Source organism: Pholcus phalangioides, unplaced genomic scaffold, assembly GCF_987345545.1.
Source record: "Pholcus phalangioides strain wild (caught in Gottingen) unplaced genomic scaffold, Ppha-v1.0 ptg000015l_1, whole genome shotgun sequence".
Lineage (NCBI taxonomy): Eukaryota > Metazoa > Arthropoda > Arachnida > Araneae > Pholcidae > Pholcus > Pholcus phalangioides.
Genome location: NW_028301608.1, coordinates 79064885 through 79087533, shown reverse-complemented (window position 1 = coordinate 79087533; position 22649 = coordinate 79064885). Strand labels below are relative to the sequence as shown.

Genomic DNA, 22649 nt, shown 5'->3' with positions numbered 1-22649 from the left:
ACTGTAATTGACATTTTTACTTGCATTTGCCAATTTTTTGGCAATATCCCGTATGGATTCTATATGGTATTTTTATGAATAAAATATGGTCAGGGGTGGTATTTATCATGTGGCGGACCATGATCTGGTTTGGAGAACATATATATAGTACTGAATGTACTGATATTTTCTATAGCAGAACACATTCCGGATGGAACATCTTGGCGGACTGGAGGTTGTGCACCTTGATCTACGTCATTTACAATTCAACAATTAACATGGGGATGGATAAGTTCTATTATTGTTGAGGTGGTGCTATTAAGTGAACCTTGCTATTCAAATATCTATTGACCAACCTTTTCCATCACCATTTAAATTCTTTGAACATCTTTTTTTGTGGGGTCATCTGATTGAATAGGGAAGCTTCTTTTCTGAAACTTGTGTGTGATAACAGTGCCTTGTAAAAATAACCAACTGCAGGGTTGTTTCAAAAAGAATCACCCAATTTGAAATGTGTATATTACAAAAAATATTGAACGCATATACACTTGAAATATTACATGGCTAATCAAATTTTTTTTACAAACCAAATTAAGGGTGCTCAATATGTTCACCTTGCGATGCATGGCATATGTCTATACGGTAGTCAAATTCATCCCAAACTTTTGTGAGCATGTTTGCATCCACTGTGAGTGGATTTCTGTGAACTATGTGCAAAACTCTGTCAGATGGGCTAAACATTTTCATCTGACATGCGGGGATGGCCAGGGGATTTCCCTTTACACACAGACAACCCATGTCTTGGAATTGTTTATGCCATCTCCTATTGCTCTGAGCGGTAGGAAGTTCAACTTCAGGTTGTTGTTGACGAAAAGCATGATAACAGTTGCTACGGACTCACATTTTGCAAAGCTTAGAACACAAAACGATTTCTATTGTGCAGTCGTCATCTTGACAAACGCTTAAGTGGTGGCCGAAGGAAGAGCATTAACGTTACCTGTCGGCAACTGCATGAAATTCAATATTTTCCTCTTTCTACCTATACATTATTCGATCAAAATGGATTAAAAGCTGAATAGTTATGATTTTTTTTTTTAATGGATGATTCCTTTGAAACACCCTGTATTATAAGCAACTGATCAATCACTCACAAATTCTACTGACAGATAAGGTTGAGATTGAATATTACACCAATCTGTTAGATAACCAAGATGAAAATTCAAAAGATCTGGGATAAATTTTTTTTAAACAGTCAAGATTATTGATTTTTCAGATATTGATTTGAATGTATAATCATCCATATTTATCTTGTCTTATGAATTCCAAGAACTTCATTCTACTTTCAATCGATTTCATGTCAAAAGACATTCCATTGACCATTTTTCAACATTGTAAGATCATTGTTCAGTTTTAGAGGATGGGAAAACCATTTACATAGTTAAATACCAAGTGCTTCTGGGACTCAACACGCATTACAAAATTAATTTTTGACTTGTGACAAATTTGACGATTCAAAATCTATTCAATAGCTTTTTTTCTCCACCAAACAATTTTCTATTCTTACTAAGTATTCAGTAGCGCACGCAAGATTTCTAGGGGGGGGGGGGGGGTAAGAGTTAGATTTTTTTTTTACACTTCAAGAGTACACCATAATATCAACTCAGAGGAACTCTCCCCTACCTCCTTCCTAGTGAACGACTACTTTTTGCTAAATAGCGACATGGACAGACAGCCATCAGACAGTTCTTCCTCAAACGCTCATATCTATGATTTTTCGTACGGGATTAGAGAGCGCTAGATATGTACAGAAAAAGCTATTATCAATCAAAATACAATTACCCTTGATTGTGGTAGGTTATTTTCTACATTTTCTGGGATTGTCTATATTAACCAAAGTTCTGAGGACTATATTTCCCTCGTTTAATCGAGGCTCTACTACTGTAAAAACACAGCTTGCAAGACAGGGAAAATTAAGAGAATTTTTGGTTAGAGCTCCTTGAATCTCTAGGCTGACTCATCCGCCATCTTTGAGCCAAAGTGTGGCGTCAGCATTAACTCTATAGCCAGTCCAGCGCTCCTTGAATCTCTATGCTGATTCAGCCGCAACTGGGAAGAGAGATTGGTGCACCGGTTGCTGTGCCAAGTTGACTCCTTTTCCATTTAAAGTTTCCTGTTGGCGAGCTGCTCACCCGCTATCTTTGGTGGAAGTGTTACATCAATATTATCGCTATAGCCAATCGCTGTTTCACATCTTACTTTTTTTTTACCTCTCTTAGAGCAGCAAAAACAAGCTTTTTGTTCATTCATGGAGGACGATGAGGCCGTTCTACTTTATAGGTGCCTTATTTTTGGTAAAAAAGCTTTGGGTGACATTTCACTTTCAACGGCGACAGTTGAAAATGCTGACTACGCAGACTTGTATTTCTACGCATACAACGCAATCGGCAAGATGAGATGACTGCATCCGGAATCGCAGGGAAAAGCGAAAGTTTTTACAAGACGATTTTTTTAGTGTATTTATTTTATTGTAGCTTGACATCACTTTCCCGCAGAGGTGATGGCATTTGCGCAAGCTACACGGAAATCGAATGAATGGAAATCATTAAAGTTCCCGTCAAACTTGGCCATTTGCATTAAAAGTCGCCCTGCCGTGACGTCCTTGGATAGAAGTAGCCGTAAAAAGTAGCACACTGCGACGCTTCAGCATATTACAAGGCCGGCTTAAAACACCGACGGCCAAGCAAAGATGTGGTCATTAATTCTTCTCTATTTTTTTTTTTTCTTGCCGAAGGGTGATTTCGTGCTGTCCTAAATTGATGTCTGCCTGAAACTTCCGCAATAAACTTTCGATTTTGCTTTTGACTCTTGGATAAACGAAACCTTGTTTGCTTTTACTTTTTTTCCTATTTCTTGATGGAACAATAAAAGAAATTTCTATCAAGAGAGAAAGAACGACGGATAATAAATTTAATAATCATTGAATTGTCCCACTGGATTGATTGTCACGCACATACTACATAGTGCTAGTTTGTGAAATAAATTTCAAAACTAAACATGATGACCATCGTTTGCTCAATGTCATTAAATTGTGCTAAAAATGTACGACATCCGGAACAACTTTAACATGCAATAACTTTTCTTTTTGTCATAGGATGCATAGTCGAGAATGAAACTTGAATGCTCAAGAGGGTTCGTTCCAGTATCATCATGTAAGTAGAGTGGTGGTCAGAGGAAGTTGGCTATCTGTGGTTTCCCAATTTCGAGGTACAAATACAGGTCCGTCTCCTATTTGAAAAAGTCTGTCCGCGGAGAGCAGGCAAACTTTCAACACGATACTTACACAACATGAAAATTTGGATATCTGCCATTTTCACTTCAAAATATGGAAGACAGGTGGCAGCACCCCTGAAAGGGTTCACGCTGGTTTCCGATTCTACATGTCAGCACCGTTATTGATTGGTTAAAAACCTGAATTTGAAGTTTTTCATCTAATCCGTTACGACGTCGACTAGAAGAATCGGAAACCAGCGTGCACTATGTGCTTGTACCTGAAACTACTACGAGCGATAACAAGTCGCGTATATGCGCATGACTGCTATAGCCTAGCTTATAATCTCGTGCTTACTTATTTATCGCTCGTAGTAGCTTACAGTGGACGACCAGCCGATATTTGTTGCACAACAGCCACATTATGCAAACGAAGGTTGAATAGGCTGGAATCTGCAATTTAGAGATTCTGTACTGTTGATCTTCCATAGCTCTCCTGGGATTCGAATCAAAACTTATCTGTTCATAATAAGGTGCACTGATCGCGTTATTTTGCGACTCGATTAAAGTTTTTATTTGACGCAGCACTAAGTACAATATCAGTTTTTCATCTTTTGTAGCACAAAAAGCGGATTTAAGGCTTTTGTTTGCTACGGGCTATTTATATTTTGCCGCCTTTCTCCAGTTCTAATTTTACGTCATTTACCGCTGATTACTAAAATTTGCCGCCCCTTCCAAAATTTCCGCTCTGGGCAGTAATCCGCTCAGCCCCCCTCTGTAAAAACGCCACTGAATAGCATTAGGCTACTTTTTCTCGTGATACTTTGTGAGCTGAATGGGTCAAATTCCTAATGTCAAGAAAAGAGTAAAAATGAAATTTGAAAGAAATAAACAATTTTTGATCAATAAACACAAAAATGAAACTTCGAAAAATATAATTCTTCAACGCTATTTTATTTTAAGGGTTATGATCCTCGCAATCCTCAACTAAGTAAATATCAAAAATATGATTTTTGTTTTTTAATTCCTTTCATGTTATGTTATATTCAGATGAATTATATACAAATCCGAAAACGCAATAAAAGCATTGCATTTTTTTTGAATATCGCTGCATTAAGTATATTGCATTTTTTTAGTATCGATATTTTTTTAAACCTTGTTTGGAATTGTCTAATGTTATACTCTAGATACGATATCCTTTTACTGGGATAAATCCCTCTATAACAATATTTTCAAGCGCTACGGCGATATTTTTCTCAAAAGCGTCTTGAATCTAATTTTGTCGCTTGTTTTCGTTCTTACGTTGACGTCTGATAAAATCGATATTTTGCAGACGCTTGTTCATGGCCCACACATCCTTGAGCAGGACCCCTAGGCTTAAATCTTTAGCGGGCCCTTCTATAGTGAATTTATATCATGAAGAAACAAAAAATAATAGTAATTATCTGAGCCCTAGGAGGGGAGCCCTATCAGTCCCACCCTTGTGGGGGCCATGCTCCTTATCAGTGAAAAAGTTTTGATAGCTTTTGTCACTAATAAGGAGCATGGCCAATTCCATGGCAATAATTCTAAATTTCCAATTGATAAAATGTTGATATTGCTACTTTCTGTGCAAGACCCAAAAGTGCAATGCATGCAACTAAATTTTACCAACCCCTTTGCTTATAAGCGATTGGCAAGAAATTCGGATGCTCATTATATGTCGAATCGCCGATAAATATGGTAAACTAACCTACACGCACGTTAGAAAAAGCAAAAAAAGTAGAAGGGAAGAAATGAAGTGAAAAAGCAAAACAGTAAAATAGATAAGTTGATAAAAATGTATTTGCAAAGTTAGATTTCTCTTTTTACTCTCATCTTACCTGTTCTCTATCTTTCGTGAGAAAGGTACAGCATGGGGGGGTGGGGGAATCCAAGAGAAAAAAAATATAGGGTTTCAACAAAGGTTTGCGATGATGGAGAGAGGAAAGAAAACAGAGAGAACTTGTTTGAATTTATTCCGCTGGTGTTTGGAAGCAATATTACGTCCTTGATCGTAAAGTGGTTGATAATCGAACCAATTATAATTTTTCACAATGGATAAATACTTAAATCTAATTTTATGCTGGTTCAAATAACGCTGATTCAGAAAACATGTCAACAAAGACATAAAATCGGTAACAGATGATGATAACACTGCCGCTCGATATAATCTCTCTCTACAACATTTTTGCTTAGTCCGCAGAGTATCGTTTTATCGGGGTTTCACTATACTGAATGAACGCCAGAACTTTGCCACTGGAATTATCCCGTTACCGAGATCTCTTCCAGTCCAAGTTTTCAGTATATGTTTCACTATACTAAAATTGACTAAAGAATTCATTACAGGAGTGATCTCAATGGAGACTCAACGATCAACATTGTCAAATATAATATCCCTGTACTTTTGAATTTATTATTTAATTTTTTTATTTTCAGTTTAATGGGGAATTTGAGCTTCATGTTCTAATGGTTTTCCCACAATTGGCAATAATTCCAAAAAAGATGTTTCGAAATATTTCCAATGAATTTGATCGTAGTATGGTAAATAGGCAGGAACAAAGAGAATAAATTTTTTTCGGCATGCAAATCAGCGGAAGTTGATACACTGTCTGGATTTGCGGTCATATTCGGTGACGTCACTCGCGCCGGACAGTCTCCGACTCGCCCTCATTGGTTCGCTATATCTATTATACAGGTAGGGGAGGTAAATAACAAAACAACTTGGAGGGCGTCACAACCTGCGTTTTTTGCACTGGTGTGTGTTGGGGAGAGTATCTTTTTTTTCTTTCAACTTGGACGCGACAAAATAACGCTGCGATTTTTGTTGTTTGTGGTTCCATCGGGTGCGACAAAGTATAGCAAGTCATGGCATTTCGGGAATCGGGGATCGTTATTTCTATTTTGTTGGCAATAGCTTCACCCCTGTTTGCCCAGTTGCCGCGTAGAGGTCCCAAGACAGCCGTGTGTTTTTTTGACAGCGGAGAGCTGAGAGGCAAAATCACTTTCACGCAATCGGTGAGTTCTTACTTTTCTATAAATTCTACTTGGTCAAAAAAAGTTCGTGTTTAAATGACGTTATGGTCAAAAGAATCGTGAAGTCTGATACTTTTCGTCAAAAGATAAAAAAATATCATCGATTGCAGGGGTACACCTGTGAATAAAAAATATACTCCACCCGTTCCCCCTCCTCCCTATAATTTTGAACGAACAAAAAATGAATTCGGTGTGACAACTCCTGGTCCGTGCACCAAACCAGCCCCTCACTTTCCGCGTGTTCATAGCTTGCATCTAATCTCTATCTTGAAGGCTTTAGTTGTGACCAGGGCCACAACTAGATGCTTGGTCAGCTGGAGCAAGCATGTATTTTTGTGTCCCGTCCCCCCCCCCCCCTTGTAATGTTAAGAGAAGGTGAAAATTTTGTCCCCTGTAGTCCTTGGCACCCCTACCTAGTTGCCGCCGAGGTAGAATTGCAAGGATTCAATTTCCCCTAGTGAATCTCAAAACTGATCGTTCTAAAATATGATCCCAAAAATTCTAAAGATCACTACTACCACTGCCGTCTCCACGCATGGGCCCACCCGGGTGCCTCAGAAGAAAAAGAAGCCTTACAAAAATGAGATCCCGTTGAAATTTTCGAGAAGCACAAAAATTTGTAGGCAAGCATTTTTAGCCAAGTAGGGCTTCAGAAAAATCACCTTGCCTCCTGAACCCGTGACGCTCTTAAGACTGCCCTAACTACTACTTAAACATTCATGCGCCTCGTACACATTCGTACAGTGATTCACAAAATCACTGCCATATATGCATGGAAAGAGCTTTTTTTCAAGACTGCACTCATTGGCGAGGTAAAATTGATGAATGTGAAATGGATAAGCCAGATAAGCTCAATTCACATCTAGCGCAACGAAAATTGCGACTTGCTCGAAATTAACTTTGGCCAAGAACACTCATTTGCCCAATTTGAATTTCGAGAAGCAATTTTATCACTTGTGATACGGAATTAGTCCATTGGAATTGCAATTATTAAAACTCCTCCACGATATTCCATGAATGTCATATTATAAACGCATAACAGTCCAGTATTTAGGTAAGATACCTTCTGTAGCAGAAAGCCTTCAAGCAAAGCTCGTGACGTCACTAAAGTCGCCTATTTCACCTAAGACCAGTGCCGTCTTAAGGCATGGGCCCACCCGGGCACACAGAGTAATAATACTATATTATTACTCTGAGTAATAATACTATATTTATATCTTAAGTCTATGCCCGGGCACCTCAAGAGGAAAGGGGCCTCACAAAAATCAGATTTGGTTGAAATTTTCGAGAATTTGCCCGGTAAGGCTCAGAAAAATCACTTGGCCCGGGGGCCCATAATGCTTTTAAGACGGCCCTGCCTAAGACGCTTTCATATACGTGTATGAAGGGGGTTCTAATTTCACCTGTAGTCATTGGATATACTGCAAAAAAAGATTTTGCATACGTCCCGACTGCTATATCCAATGGCTACAAATGAAATGGATGTCAAATCTTCTCGCAGCGGCTTTCTGCTATAGTTGGTGCTGGCTAAGGTGCCTAATAAAAGTATTTCCAGTAGCTCTAACTGGAGCAGTCTTTTATGTGCAACTGCTATTACTATTTTAATAAGGGTGCTTGATCCGCAAGGAAATCAATAGAATTGGTAGGCCTATTATCTAGTTGGCATTGAATATCGTCACAAATGACGAAGAACGATAAGGGCAAAGGCACGGAGAAAAATACGAAATTCCTAATGCATTTCGCCACGCTATTAGTAGTCTCCAAACAAATATAACCACTACCATTCTGACCAAGGATCCCAGTTGGTTACCAAATCAACGAACAAAATGGATTTGTCCATACGTCAGATGAAGGATTAGTTTTTGTTCCCACTTTCAACACGTCCCCATTTAAAACATTTCACTTAGACTTATTTTCTTGGCCCCAAATCTTGCAAATACTCAGTTTCCCCGCTTTCAACGATTTTTCATGGTTTTTGAAAAACAAACTGTATCCACTGTATCTATTGTCCCGTATCGAATATCAATCCATGAATTCGGATAGACCCAGTGTTTCCCAAAGTGGACAATATGGACTCCGGCGGGGTGGGGGGTGATATATATTAATCCAGTATAACAATATTGGATCCTATGAGATCTCGGGACGAGGAAAAGAAGCAGACAAATTTCTTAGTACGGGGGTGACCTCCAAAAAGTTATTCTATTCCAATAGCTTCTATGTTAAAAATCGGGATACCGATCTTTAAGTCTATTGTCTTTTCCATTAGCGTACGCAAAGGAGGGGTTCTAACCACCCCTTGAGCCACGAATATAGTGTTATTTTGCAGGAAAAACGTACCCCCCCCCCCCCCCACCGAGAAAATTCTGCGTACGTCTATGTTCACTTCTAAATAGATTTTATAGATTTGGAAGTTAAGGTGATAGTGATGGAAACCGAGACACCCCAGACTACGTAGCAGGAATGTGAAGATAGCTTCCGCTATCTACTTGTAATAAATGGTTGCCACTATTCTTGAAATGCAGAAGTGTTTTGGCATCCATCCCCCCCTCACTGAACTTTCGATAGTAAGCTGCAACGGGATTAGTTAAAGAAAATATATTTTTAGAAAGAAAAGTTTTCTGGTTCAAAATGCTGAGTAACCTCCCGAGGAAAAACCAGCTTGATGGTGTCTTCGTTGATACAGTGAAATCCCGATACGACACTCTGCAGACTATTGCTGCTGTTGATGTCTTGTAAATTGGCGTCGTTAGTATCGCCGCCACAAAATGTACAAATGAGTGCTTATTCACCACGAAAAATTAGAATTAATAAGTTGATCGATAAAAATTCAGTTACAAATGTTCTGCCTCTGTAAAGAGGGGGGGGGGGGTTACGGTATAAGTTTCGTATGCTACAGAAATTAGCAACGCTGCTGTTAATTTGATTCGGTGCTGAGGTGTTGCAAAATACCGATGTTAGACTCCCTCGGAAGAACAAAAACGAGAGGTTATGTTTAAAATGTTATTTTTAAACTAAAATATCGGGGAAGCAGTTTCAAAATCTCCTTTTTAAAGAAATTATCGGTATAGTAGCTAATGGTAGATTAGCTATAGTAATTACACGAACCTTTTGTTATAGTTGATGATAGAGCAGGGGTGCACAACTTTTTCGCGGTCAGCGGGCCAGATATGTTGTATTTCTGTTGCTTGCGGATCAAACTTCTATAGCAGTGACCGCATAACCGAATTATGGGATATTCGCTTAAAATTGGCCGTCCCAACTTTTTGTAAAATGTCCCGTTTTTCCCTCATTTTCAACAAGGCTCAGTGGAAATTTTTAAATCAATAATTGAGATTTTCATGACATGATAATTGATTAAAACATATTTTGTATGCTTGACAAATATGCGAGCTTATCATAATTATTCATGTTTTTGGGTGAATTACATTGACTTGTGCAGTACCCATCATTTTCTGCGATTGGTAATTTTTCAGCAATTTTAACGAGAGTTGGCAACTTTACTTGCCTTTGACAATTTTTTCGTCGATATCCAGTATTTTTGAGACCAGTCTAGGTACCTCTTTGTGTTTATTGATATTTTTCTACCGAAACAACTGTCGCGGACCCAATGGCAGGCAGGAGGTTGTGCACATCTGTTAGAGGGATTTATGTTGCTTAAAAAACATCGTTGCATTTAGAGGAACTCCGCATTAGATTAAAAGCAATCCCAAACAAAGTTTAAAAATTATAAGAATGTCGTTGAAAAGTAGATTTTATCGGTCTATCGTAACTAGGTTTTACTATGCATAGATACGACATTAATTAGAGCATCAATAAATAAGGCGGGGATTTCATTCGATCCAAAAAGAAAATTCTTCCTTTTTTGGTTTCGGAGCAAAATTTGGACTTTTTCCTCGTTTTCGCACCCCTATCTTAAGTGGTTCGATTTTTTTCCTCTTAAATGTCAAGGCCTTTTTCCTTGACAACGACCCTGTCAAGGTCTAACCTCATTTCACGATGTAAATAATCCTAATTGTGAGTAATCTAAAAGATTCTGTAATAAAAATCTTCCTCCGAGAAACTTTTTCATTTTCGGTTGTTTTTAATTAGTCAACCCTCAGTTTACGAACACGCAAAACGACCTAAATGCCGTAGGAAACATATTTCAGGAGTCCGAGATTACAATTTTTTCATCGACAGAACTTGGTTGAAGAACTGTATTTCATCAGATTAAAATTCAATAAACCAAATTCTCCCCACCACCCCCTCTCCTGGAACAGATGCCACCAAATATCCAGACCATGGATCAGCAGTTCGTTTCAATTTACGATGATCTGGCAACATTATCATCCTACATTGCATAGTTCTTATTTACAAAGCTTGGCAACGAGTATCTCAGAAATATCAATTTGGCTTGGAGAATTTTTTTTCAGTGGAGATTTTGAGACAGAGATTAGGTCGATTGTTCTTATGCACGAAACCGCGCGAATCTCGTGACGTCACTAAAGTTATTTCACCTGTAGGCATTGGATATAGCAGGCCGACGCAGCATATTTTTTTTTTTTTTTTTTTTTGCAGTGTAAAAATTACAGGTGAAATAACTTCAGTGACTTTACGAGCTTCGCGCGGAGGCTTTCTGCTATAGATGGTGTTGACATCGTTTGAATTTCATCTCTTTCGAATTCTTTAGCATTGACAAGTACGTGGTCTCGATTTAGTTAGAAAAATCCACGCTTCACGGGTTGAACGGTGTTATTCCGGATTCAACTAAGATCACCGATCTGGGTATTATTGATGAGCGGCTTAGGTTTTCTGAAAATTGTTCATCGGTTGTCAAAAAATCGAATAGAATGTTCGGTTTCATTCTCAAAAAGGTCTCTTCGTGTTCTGCAGTGAGCCGTCAACAGGTTTTGGAGACCATACTTACAGGGACATTTACTTCATCGAGGGGGTGCAGAGAAGAGCCACGCGTGCTTAACACGGGGTACATGGAGCTTAAGCTATGAAGAAAGAGTTGGGGGGCTTTTTTAACGTTTACATTGGACGAGCGCAGGTGTCGGGGATCAGGGGCCGTTCAAGTATTACGTAAGCAAATTTTTAGCCATTTTTGACCCCCCCCCCCTCTGCTCCTCTGAATCCTAACTCGTATTTTCATTAAGGGTGGTTGATGACGTAAGCATTATCCAAACCCCCTCCCTAAGACGCCTTCATATACGTGTATTAAGGAGTTCTACCCCTCCCGCTTGTCATCAAAAGTCAGCAAATCGGAACCCCCCCCCCCCATCGATGACGTAATACTTGAACGGCCCCTAAGATTGAAGTGTTAAATTTTCACCGGGATGGATGGATAAAACGGACTATGAGTTATTTATACATTTTCAATCAACTGTTTCGACGGGGGCACCAGTATCGATTGGTAAGGGATAATTCTAGCTTGTGGTGTTGCAAGTTTTTCCTCTAATAGGGTGTGAATAAATGGAATAACTGACCTCCGGGGGTCATGAATTCCAACACAATTGGCACGTTTAAAAAGAAATATTTGTAAACACCGGGATAAATCGAGAAGCTATTGATACGTAGATGAGACAGCCATAATTTTTTATGGGCAGTATGTTCATATTTTATCATAATTATTGGGTTGATATTTGATATAGTTTAGATTATATACCCGACATCTATATTTTTTTATGCGCATATTTTTTTCAGCCACCTCGTTGGCATATTGTCTATTTGACATGAATGTCGCTCTTCACTTGTTAATACAAGATATACGGAAGACTGGATGTTGTGAAGATATTTATTATTTGAGATGTTAAATTTTTTTTTTTTTTTTTTTTTTTTTTTTAAGGAAGGGAAAACTCATCTCTGCCTCTACCGGGAGTCGAACCCGGGTCCCTCGATTGCCGGACGAGTGCTCTGTCTAACCACTAAACTACAGAGGAGATAGATCTTGTATTAACAAGTGAAGAGCGACATTCATGTCATATATATAGCCATCTGGTGGCTCGTCGTCCATGAGCTATTGGCTGATCGGTTCAGTCCATTGCATGGTTCCGTTTGGCATATATACGCTCTAGCGAAGGAAAATCTATCTCCTCTGTAGCTTAGTGGTCAGAGCACTCGTCCGGCAATCGAGGGACCCGGGTTCGACTCCCGGTAGAGGCAAAGTTGAGTTTTCCTTCCTTAAAAAAAAAAAAAAAAATTTAACATCTCAAATAATAAATATCTTCACAACATCCAGTCTTCCGTATATCTTGTATATTGTCTATTGTGGTCTTTGAAAAAATTACCACCTTCATTGGTGTGAATCGGGGTTCCACTGCATAATAACTCAGCAAACCCACTTCGTCAAATAATTACCATAATTCAAATACAGTTTTGATTGATAACCATTGGTTATGCGCAGGATCTGTTGCGAAAGTTCGCCGTAAAAAATCTCTCGAGTCCTAAGTGCGGATTTATTTAGTTTACAGCCATTCCTACGGGCATGGCCCCCACATCCTGGAGTAGGGCCCCTAGGATGGACCCTTTAGTGTTCCCCCAGACCAGACTTTCCACGGGCCCCTTTATAGTGAATTTATGGCGTGAAAAAACAATTGAGAATCGTCCCGGGCCCCAGGGCTGGAGCCCTGTCAGCTTCCCCCTTGTGGGGCCATGCCTACGGGAAAAAGTACTTTTGATTCACGAACAATTCGGTTTACGAACAGACTTCGGGAACTAAGTTCGTAAACCGAGGATTGACTGTTCATAATTTTCGTGCAAATGGAAAAATCTAATTAGGGTCATACAATGATCAATCGTAGTCTCCGGCATTTAGTATGTACGAGTAAATCGTGATTTTAGTACCAGTTTGCCCAATCGTCCTGTAAAATAAAAATTCTCTTAGAACAAACTAGTAGTAAATTCTAGCAACACAGTAATCGGAGAATCGTGATGTTTTCAGTTATGTGTGTCCGTGTTTAGAATTTTATGAGGTGCATTGCGTAACTTCTGAGCTAGAGCTTTCGAAAGAGCAAATATTAATCTCTCCGTTGGGTGCCCTTTGACACTCCCCCTTACCCTAGTCTGATAGATCTGATTGGAAATCGGTAAATAAACGCACGCGTATAAAACAAACTTTGTTGTTTTCTCTTTCAATGCAAATGCCGAGGAGGAGGAAGAAAGTAAATCTCTGCCGGGGCAACTACTGTATAATCAACCGGACTTCCCTCCGATCATTTCATTAATCTGTTCGCCTTCTTGGGAGACACAAGATGTTCTCGTTAGCGTTGTTTTGTTGCACCGCGGCCGTGTCCTTGGCAGCGCGTCCCTTAGACGAGGGCCATGGACAGCATCAACATGGTTGCGAAAATGCAGCCGCCGTTTGCCGCATCACGAACGGGACCGTATCCGGCTCCATAACTCTCAGAGCCAACGTAAGTTTGCTGATATCTAAATATTTTCCTTTCATTATACTCTTAAAAGAGCCCCGTCGAATATCCGTTCATTGTTTGTTTTCCTTTTGAATTAAGACGTCATTGCGTGCACCCAACGGATTACTTTCCCTACAGTGGCGTAATGCTTGCATTGTGCTGTTTCAATAGGATGTTTTTGTTTTTTGCAAGGAGTAAAGTTTGGGTGTTGTTGCTGTATCAATATTTGAACGGTTCATTCTAGATACGAAATATTTTGGACTTTAGCGTAACGTTGTTTCTCCTCCAAGTTATAAAGTTCGCTTTATATTAAATAATTCAGTAATCCATTGTTTTCTGAATTTCACATCTTCATTCCCATTTATTAGCAAGAAAGTATGTATTTTCCTCCAAATTTATTTGAATAAGTCCATTTCTATTCTTACTACTAACACAGTGGTTCTTCTGGTGTCCTTGGCAGGGCCATCTTAACAGCGGCATGGTGCCCTGGATCATGATATTCTAGAAGCCCCAATTAGCTTGATACAGTGCATCCTCCGTTAACGGACACTTTCTGATCCCCCCCCCCCCAGTCCCGTACAATATTGCTCCAATATATTTCACTCCCCCGCTAGTGGACACTCTACATCAGTGGTTCCCAGCCGGGGCCCACATGGCCCCTTGTGGTCCTGAGATATTCCAAGGGGCCACGGCAGAAAATTAAATGAGGAAGCCATGACACGTGCTTAAGGTGGGAGGGGGGGGGGCACAGAGCTGCGGAGGAAATGTATATGTGAAGAAAGGATGCTTTTCAAGTAAAAATATGATGGGGGAGGAGTTGCCACTTTTTAGCAAAACTGTCCTTAGAACCGGGTCATTTTAACGCATGTACCAATCCAGGCATTGTCCATGGAACCTCATATCCACAGGGTGCCTACTCAGTACCATCTTAACTCGTGGGATTTCGACGGGCAGGGCGTGTTTCTGATACTACATCTTATAAGTTCGGGCAATGAACAAGTATGAATTTTCGCCCCCCCCCCCCTTATATTTTGTGTTCTTTGAGGTAGAGGCGTTGGTAGAATAAAGTCCAGTGCCTATAATACATAAAGCAGCTAATTTCGGTTGCCCCTGAAAATTTGTGAGTCTTGGGCACGTGCCTGGTTTGCCCAATGAGAAATGCCCTGCCCGGGGTATCACGATAGTTAGATCTATTTACAATTTTCGAGAGTGTCAATGAATTGGCTGTTACTTCTAGCCAGGTAGGGGATCCCCCAGAAAAATCACTTTGCTATGATGCTGTTAAGAACATCCTGGCCTACGTACGGAGATCTGAGGTTGTCAAGCATAAATGCACAAATATGTAATCTTTTACTTCCATTTTCAGAACATTACTTTACCTGGGGGCACAGTGACGTTGACAGCCCTACACAGAACCGCCACAAAAAGAATTCCAACCCAGGGATCGGGAGACTTGCAGTACTTTTTGTTCATTATGCATTTACTCAAAAAAATTCAGTTTCCAGAAAAACACAAATGAATATAGTGTAGAATGTTCGTATATTATGTGGCAAACAGGAGTCAGTTTTAATAACACTATAACGACTGATATATTTTATCTCGGAGTATTAATATCTATCGCAAATCTATATTTGCTACCAAATGAGTTGTGCAGGAAGTGTGCATCTGTATCCGAGTATATTTAGTGTTGGGCGTGAATTCTTCAGTGCTGCCGTCAAATTTTCAAATTAAGTGAAGTGCAATGATCGAATATTTATACCACTGTGTAGGCCTGTTGCTCTCTGTGGCAAGACTTTTTAACGGTGAGATCGGCTGGCATTCGTGATTCCGAAGTTTGAAACCAGCTTAAGCCAGGTCCACACACGATGTACCAAGCGACACCGCAGTGAGCAAAACTGCCGCTTAAAGCACAAAGTAGCAGAACAACTTTGAACGGAGCAAGGTTTCAGTAGTCGAACAGCTATGATCCATATGAAGCGCACACTAGTACTGACCATTACAACCGATAGCGATGCGCGTTGGAAGAATAAAACGTCCTAATAAAACGAGTTAGTTTCTTTGTACCAACATTGCTGCAAGGATTAGCAATTTTGAGCTATTCACCGTCCACATTGACCGCTCTGTGAGCAGCTCCACATCGAACCAGTTTTCCGCTGCGCAGTACTGCGTGTGTAGACCCGGCTTTAGTAAATTACAAGAAAACTAATTGGATGAAATTTTTTTCTGAAAAGAAGCAACGCTGACCATCTATTGACTGGTTTTTTCGATATTGGCACCTATACCGATGACTAGGAACGCTCGATTTAGACAACTCCGTTGACTGACATTGTAATGCAATATTAGGTCCTATGGAAAATTCCAACTTCTACCAACATTCTTGGCTATAATCGAATTAAGCGTGAGATAAAGTAGACTTTTCTACCTATTGTCCATATCTTCCATGAAATCGTTTTTGAAGAGACAATGGTAGCAAAACAAATTTTTTGCGCCTGCGAGGCAGATAACATATTACTAATGGAGTTGTTTGACGAGAGGGGGGGAAAACTGGTTTTGACTGAAACCACTATCAATTATCTCAAAAATGAGTTTGGATGTTGCGGGGAACTTTTCATTACCATGAATTCCTTTCTATCGCGAAAGTATCCAAATGCACTTATTCTCTACTTTCTTTAGCACTTTTTATAAATGACGGTACTTGCACTCTGTAGGGCAGAGATAGGGAGAAGGGGGCACGATGAGATTTTGTCAGTAGATAGGCTCTATCGGATATTATTGGAGCCAGGAAGTTTAGGCACTTAAAGTGGTCGGAATAGGCTGGCAAAAAGGCACACTACATTTATTTTTGGAAGAAATAACTAAAAACGAAGGTATTAAGGGTTCCAAAACTGTAGCTAAAAAATTGGTTGCACTTAATCCGTTTATTGTTTTACTTATAGTTTATAACAACTGCATTATTGTCCATGTTAAATTGATTTCAAGCCCAAAATAAAATATTTGTAGACTCTCAGGATTAGGCCAATTCTAGGACCACCATAACCAGACGCGGAGCCGATAGGAAATGATCTGTGGTTATCCCTCGAGTTACGAATAATTCTCGTTTATTTGTAATGGCCATGTTTCAGCTATATAAATGATAATGTTTATCTTCTATTTTTGTAAAAAAACCTTTTTTATATTATCACGTATGTGGGACCCCTTCAAGCGCGGGGCCCTGAGTGGCCCCATCTGTTACACACTCATGAGGACGACTCTAGTCAATCTAATCGAATACTAAATATGTTTGTCCAACAAATAACCGTAGTAGTTTGTAGTGCATTTATGGTGCCCCAGAGCCCTGCCTGTTCCTACTCCACCTTGTGTGAGCCATGACGTGAACTGATGACCTCTTGAGACAGTCATCGGTCAGTTATACACATACAACGCAGTCCAATACCTGATCGAGGTATATGAAGCATGTATAAAAACAAATTTCAAATTTTTCTGCTTTTCTTACACGGGCTGCGTTCATCCGATGCAAAATCATTCACGTCAAACGTCATCCGGTCAAAGCAAAGTTAATGGTGTTGTCTAAGTAATCTCTTAGATCACTTTTCCGCGTTTAAATCGGAGCTGGGAGTGGGCTTTCTGATAATTAGTACTGAGTTCGAAAATTTTGAAAAGAGCGATTCTTTTTTGTTTTTGGTGCTCAAAATACCCAAATTTTGCAGGTTATGAAAGTTGATGGTCGTCCTGTATATACGGGACTCAAGCGCGTACGCAGTGGTGGTAGTCAAAAATCCTAATCTCGGTATAGCAAGGGAAAAATAGTACAAGCCTTTTACAAAAAACATTGGGTTTTTTTCCAATGTGCATGTGAGATCACATAGCTTTAGGGATACCCAGGGGCGGCAGCATACTTTAGTTAGATGTCAAAGTTTTTAAAACTTTCAATTTGTAAGAATTCACGTGGTATGCTTTTAAGATATACCTTGACAACGAAGATGGAGTAACTTGAGGGAACAGAAAGGCCCAAGAGACCATAATACCAGAAATAAGAATTTACTGTCGCAAAGGGGCACATGCATTTTGGTGTCTTCCCCCAGTGCGCTTTTTTTTTTTTTTTTTTTTTTTTTGAGTAGTCAAATGTCAAAATTGTTTCGTGGACCTATTCTAGACTGGACTGATTAAAATTCTATCTCTAAATCAGCGGTTACCCTTCGGGATCATTTTTTATTTTTAAATGAAATATCAAAATGTTATCGTATCTTCATTCCATTATTATCACTGAATCATTTGTAATATTTTTCTTTGCAGAGCCCAACTGCGTTTGTTTCGGTCAACGGGCAAGTCAGTGGTCTATCTCCTGGCAAGCATGGCTTCCACGTTCATCAGTACGGTGACTTGAGTAACGGTAAGCTCATTTCGATAAATAAAATCCACGAGAGGGGAAAACAAACGCTTGTAAACGAGTCTAACACCAATTAAAAACATTAAATAGTGTGTGCCAATCTACAATTACGCCATGGCTTAACAAATCGATAAAAACTTTAAGCACCTGCAATATTTCTCAGGAGCCAAGAATGATTTCAATCTTAAAACATTATATCAGCCTTTTTTTCCTTTTCCGGGGGGGGGGGGGGAAAGGGTTCTTTCTCTTTCCATTGCTATGGAAACTACGTATTCTTTACCTAACTAGAGGTATGGCATTTTACAGGTGAACCGTTGATCCTAGAAGTATACTTCCAAGTAGAAAATGTTTTCAAATGACGTACTCGGATATGTCATTCATGTTGCAAGGGGTTGTGTAGTTATTGAAATAACTTTCCCTGCAGTTTTTCGAATTCGAATTATCTCGGCAACAAATTTTTAAGTACATTGCCTCTTCTGATGCCAACTGAAATTACACGTTACTGATTAGGTTTTGGGGGCACACGGAAACTGATTTAAAATTTAAAAAAAATTAACTTTTGTAAACCATATACACACGAACTCTTGAAACATGACAGACTTTAGAAACTTTTCCTAATTGAACTTATACCGCTAGGATCAACGGTTCGCCAGTAAAATGCCATACCCCGTTTGCTATGCACTCTGACAATTCTGATTTCGTGACTGTATACCTTCAGATATTCCAATTTAGCCATCACATACAAAAAAGTTTTAACATAGATTTTATAGTCGCCATGATGCCGAGATTCGTCAAGCCAGACCTCCCCCACCCCCATATCTTGAATGCAATTAAGTTTAATCAACTTTATTTCAGAATGACCAAGTTTATATCGGAAAATTTATTCGGTTTTATTTTTCTCAGTTTTTCGATGCTAAGATAAAGTGAGAGGAGTTAAAATTTGCGTACAGGAAGGATGCTCGATTTAAATTTCAAAGTGCTATATGAAACTGTAACAAAAATGAAATTGGTATCAATGTTGCATAGATTCTTTCTTGCCAAGTTTCAATATCTATTTTTAAATGATCCTAAAGTTCCTTAATCTATTGCAGGTTGCAGTAGCGCCGGAGGTCATTTCAATCCTTTTGGCAGGCAGCATGGCTCTCCAAATGACAATGAAAGGTGAGAATGCGAACAACATATCGTATTCGGTGGCTACAAAATCGTGGCGAATAACTGAGACCCTGATTTTATTATAGATCCTCGATTCCAGTGGCGTCGGAGCCGGGTTGCCACGCATCCACGACAATTAGCGGCATGGGTCCGAGGATCCTCCAGAATCGATTCGGAAAACAAAATATCCGACGTGAAACAAAAGATGGGCACCACCGGGCTCGAAACGCTTCCGACCTAGCATTTAGAAAACTGATTTTAGTAATTATGAATCAGCTCAAGTCCCTACTTGTTAGGATTTTCCCCACTTTTGATATTTTATCTAGGGTATAAAATAAATTGCTGATCCGCTTTTAGCTCTTAATTCATGCCCAGGGCGGTATTCACCGACGTGGTTTAAACTAGTCAATTTGTTTTTAAGAGATCGACACGGATTGGTTAAATGCAGGTTTTTAACCAATCTATGTTGATCTCTTATCCAGAAATTGTGACTACAGTTGTAAACATGTCGGTGAATACGGCCCTGAAGCGGTCACATTTTTGGAAAGAATATATAAGAGCCCAGGGTGTCACGAAATGCTAAAAATTTCGAGATTAAGCACGCACATATTCGATTCGTAGGCAAGCACGCCGGGCCCATACTCTTATGGCGGCCCTACAAGATGTAGACCCTATATTTTCTTGATTGCCACGAAAACGCAATCGGTCTGGTAATCCCTACTCTAGACAATGTTTATAGGTTCTCACGAAGACCCTTAATCTACCGTCAGTACTTAAAGTACAGTACCAGGTTAGATATTTTTATATACTACAGTAAAACCTTTCAGATGCGGTCACCTCTTTTACGGTGAAATTAAAATTTCCCCTAATAAAAGTATGCATTTCAAACCCCTGGTTAACGGTCACCCCTCTTACGGACGAATATGTCTCATCGGTGTCCGCAAAGGAGGTTTTACTGTAATTGTTAGAAAAACGGTATCTTTTTATTTTTTGTCTTTAATTAGAACTAAAATGACCTGCCATGTAATTTACACGAGTGTATTATCGTTATATTTTTTTCTTATTCTACTTTTCATAATGTGATATAGGCAGAAAAGTACCATTTAACCCTTCATCTACGTAACGTTAACAAATTGAAGGTTTGTCAATGAATGGTTCCAAAGCCCTGGTTTTAGCTTCCATTATTTTGGAACAGGAATAACATAACTAGTGTTCATTACATTTCATGTGAAATGCACCAACACGCTTGTAATTTATGTAAAATGACACCATGCTTCATTCGTAAAACGTGATCTCTTTCTACAGCTTGTCCCAGAACTCTACCGCCAAAATGAAGATGCCAGGGAAATTTTCGCAATTTTACCCAGAGTCTCGGGGATACATGCGTTACTTCACTTCAGAAGTCGCCAAAATAGGTAACTTTGCTCATATGAGAGGCAACAGAACATTTGATCTGTCACTGGCAATTGGGGGATATTTTTCCCTCGCTCCTAGGATCAATTTAGGATATTCTTTTTTGGCACCAGTGGCAAGTTTCTTTTTGGCTCAAGTTTCATGTTAACATTTGCTGACCAAAAAAAATTTGTTTGCGACCCAAGGTTTCATTACTATAGCTCCTCATTTTGGCAGTAGTCTTGGGATACCCTGTATTGCAGATATTGTTTGCATAATTTACGGTACGGTTTCTTATTTGTACAAACACAATGGATTTGTTTAGGCACGTCGGTGATCTCGGAAACATCGAAGCTGGAAGCAATGGAGTTGCAGACATAAACATAAACGACAACCAACTGAGACTCTGCGGTCCCTTGTCCATAATTGGCCGAGCTATTGTGGTAAGTAACTCTAAATATGCTGGAAAATATATTTTAGGTCGACGTATCACAATTTTAAGAAGTGTAATAACCTAAATATGAAATTGATAAATGAAACATTCTGCATATTCTTATCGTGCCACTTGCTTCGACAGGATTATGCCTTTTGTAAGTTGACTACGAAATTGCTAGACTGTTCGAGTTTGTTTCAGTTTTTAAAATTTCTTTTTCGGAGGATGGAGAGCGTGTCGTATTGCGGATGAATTTCTGATTTTGCAAAGCTTTTCCCTTATTTGCAGGTTCATGCAGGTGAAGATGATCTTGGAAGAAACCCTGACCAAGGAAGTAAGACAACTGGAAACGCCGGAGGAAGACTCGGCTGTTGCATAATCGGAGTTGCGCAAAGCTAAACTTTTTCTTTTTTTTTATCGTTTTTGATCTTCATTTACATTAAAGTTTACTTTTGGAGAATTTGCATTCTTTATTTTACTTTTCGGAAAACTTACTATCGTAAATGTGGCGGTAACGTAGGTGGGTATTCAGGGCTATATCGGTTTGGTGAATGTATATCCCGTATTTTTACGGGTTAAAACCAGTGCTGGGAATCTAAAACTTTTTACTAGTTAATCAAAACATTTTAATCGATCAATCGACTGGATTAATTAGAGTTGAAAATATTTTATTATTCATAACAAACGTAGTATTGGTAACTATATAAAAAAAAAATTTCTATTCATTCCCCGCATCTATCCACTGAACGGATGTAAACAATTTCAGTATAGAAATGGATAAATCTGTTAGTTTTGAAATCTGACACCTAAAAAATGATTTAGATTTTCATATTTTCCTCCCTGGAAACTGCTCTCAAATGGTATCTGAGAGAAACTGTTTCCCAAATAAGGCGGTATTACACTAAAGTTTTATAAAGATATTTTTTATGAAACTTAGATACCCATTGGTTGCATTTTTGTTAGATTCGAGCGAATGCAACCAATAGGCCTGTTGGTGGTTTCGGGTTTTAAAGGATCTTTTATCTAACTTTTATAGTGTAAAATGCCGGCCTAAGGAAAGTGCTACTCACAGTGGAGACGGGAATTTCAGAAGACCAAAATTCATTACCAGTTTTCATTGAATCTACTTGGTTTTCTCTATATTGAAAAATTTCAAGATATCGGTCCATATATTTTTAAATACAAGTTGTAGAGTTCCCACCCGCTGGTCCGGAATGACGGCACTGCGCCGAGAAGGCCAACTGGACAGTCAAGAGGACAAACATCCGTCTCCATCGGAGCAACACTACCTCCTATATACATATGTATATATACCGTAGTGACACGATACGGTCGTATGGTGCGGAAGGCCCAGAACTTTACGCTGATTGACTCTATGAGGACTTGTCGTTTTTATGAAAAACAATTATAAAGGGTAGGGATGTGTCTGAAGTGATAGTGTGTATAATAATCGGATCGGTATTCTCGTTGGTGCTAGTGTATACTTAAATCGTGATGTCTAGGAGGCCAAATGGAAGCAATATTCTCATCTGCCAACCGTCTCAACAACCCATCATTGAATCTTGGAGAATATCCTTGTATATAGCCAGAAATT

General features: G+C 39.2%; 1 protein-coding gene across 2 annotated transcripts; it reads left to right on the top strand.

Annotated features, from left to right (window-relative positions):
• The first annotated feature begins 6012 nt into the window (after nucleotides 1-6012).
• Nucleotides 6013-21515, top strand: LOC149076761 (superoxide dismutase [Cu-Zn]-like). Of its 2 annotated transcripts, none has more exons than XM_089244421.1 (5): nucleotides 6013-6282; nucleotides 17985-18081; nucleotides 19170-19239; nucleotides 20948-21065; nucleotides 21344-21515. In XM_089244421.1, the coding sequence occupies exons 1-5, from the start codon at nucleotides 6133-6135 to the stop codon at nucleotides 21452-21454; spliced, it is 546 nt and encodes a 181-aa protein (XP_089100547.1). In that variant the 5' UTR covers nucleotides 6013-6132; the 3' UTR covers nucleotides 21455-21515. The 2 variants fall into 2 exon arrangements, with proteins under 2 accessions (XP_089100547.1, XP_089100546.1); XM_089244420.1 differs by lacking the exon at nucleotides 6013-6282 and adding an exon at nucleotides 13210-13694.
• Nucleotides 21516-22649: the final 1134 nt, after the last annotated feature.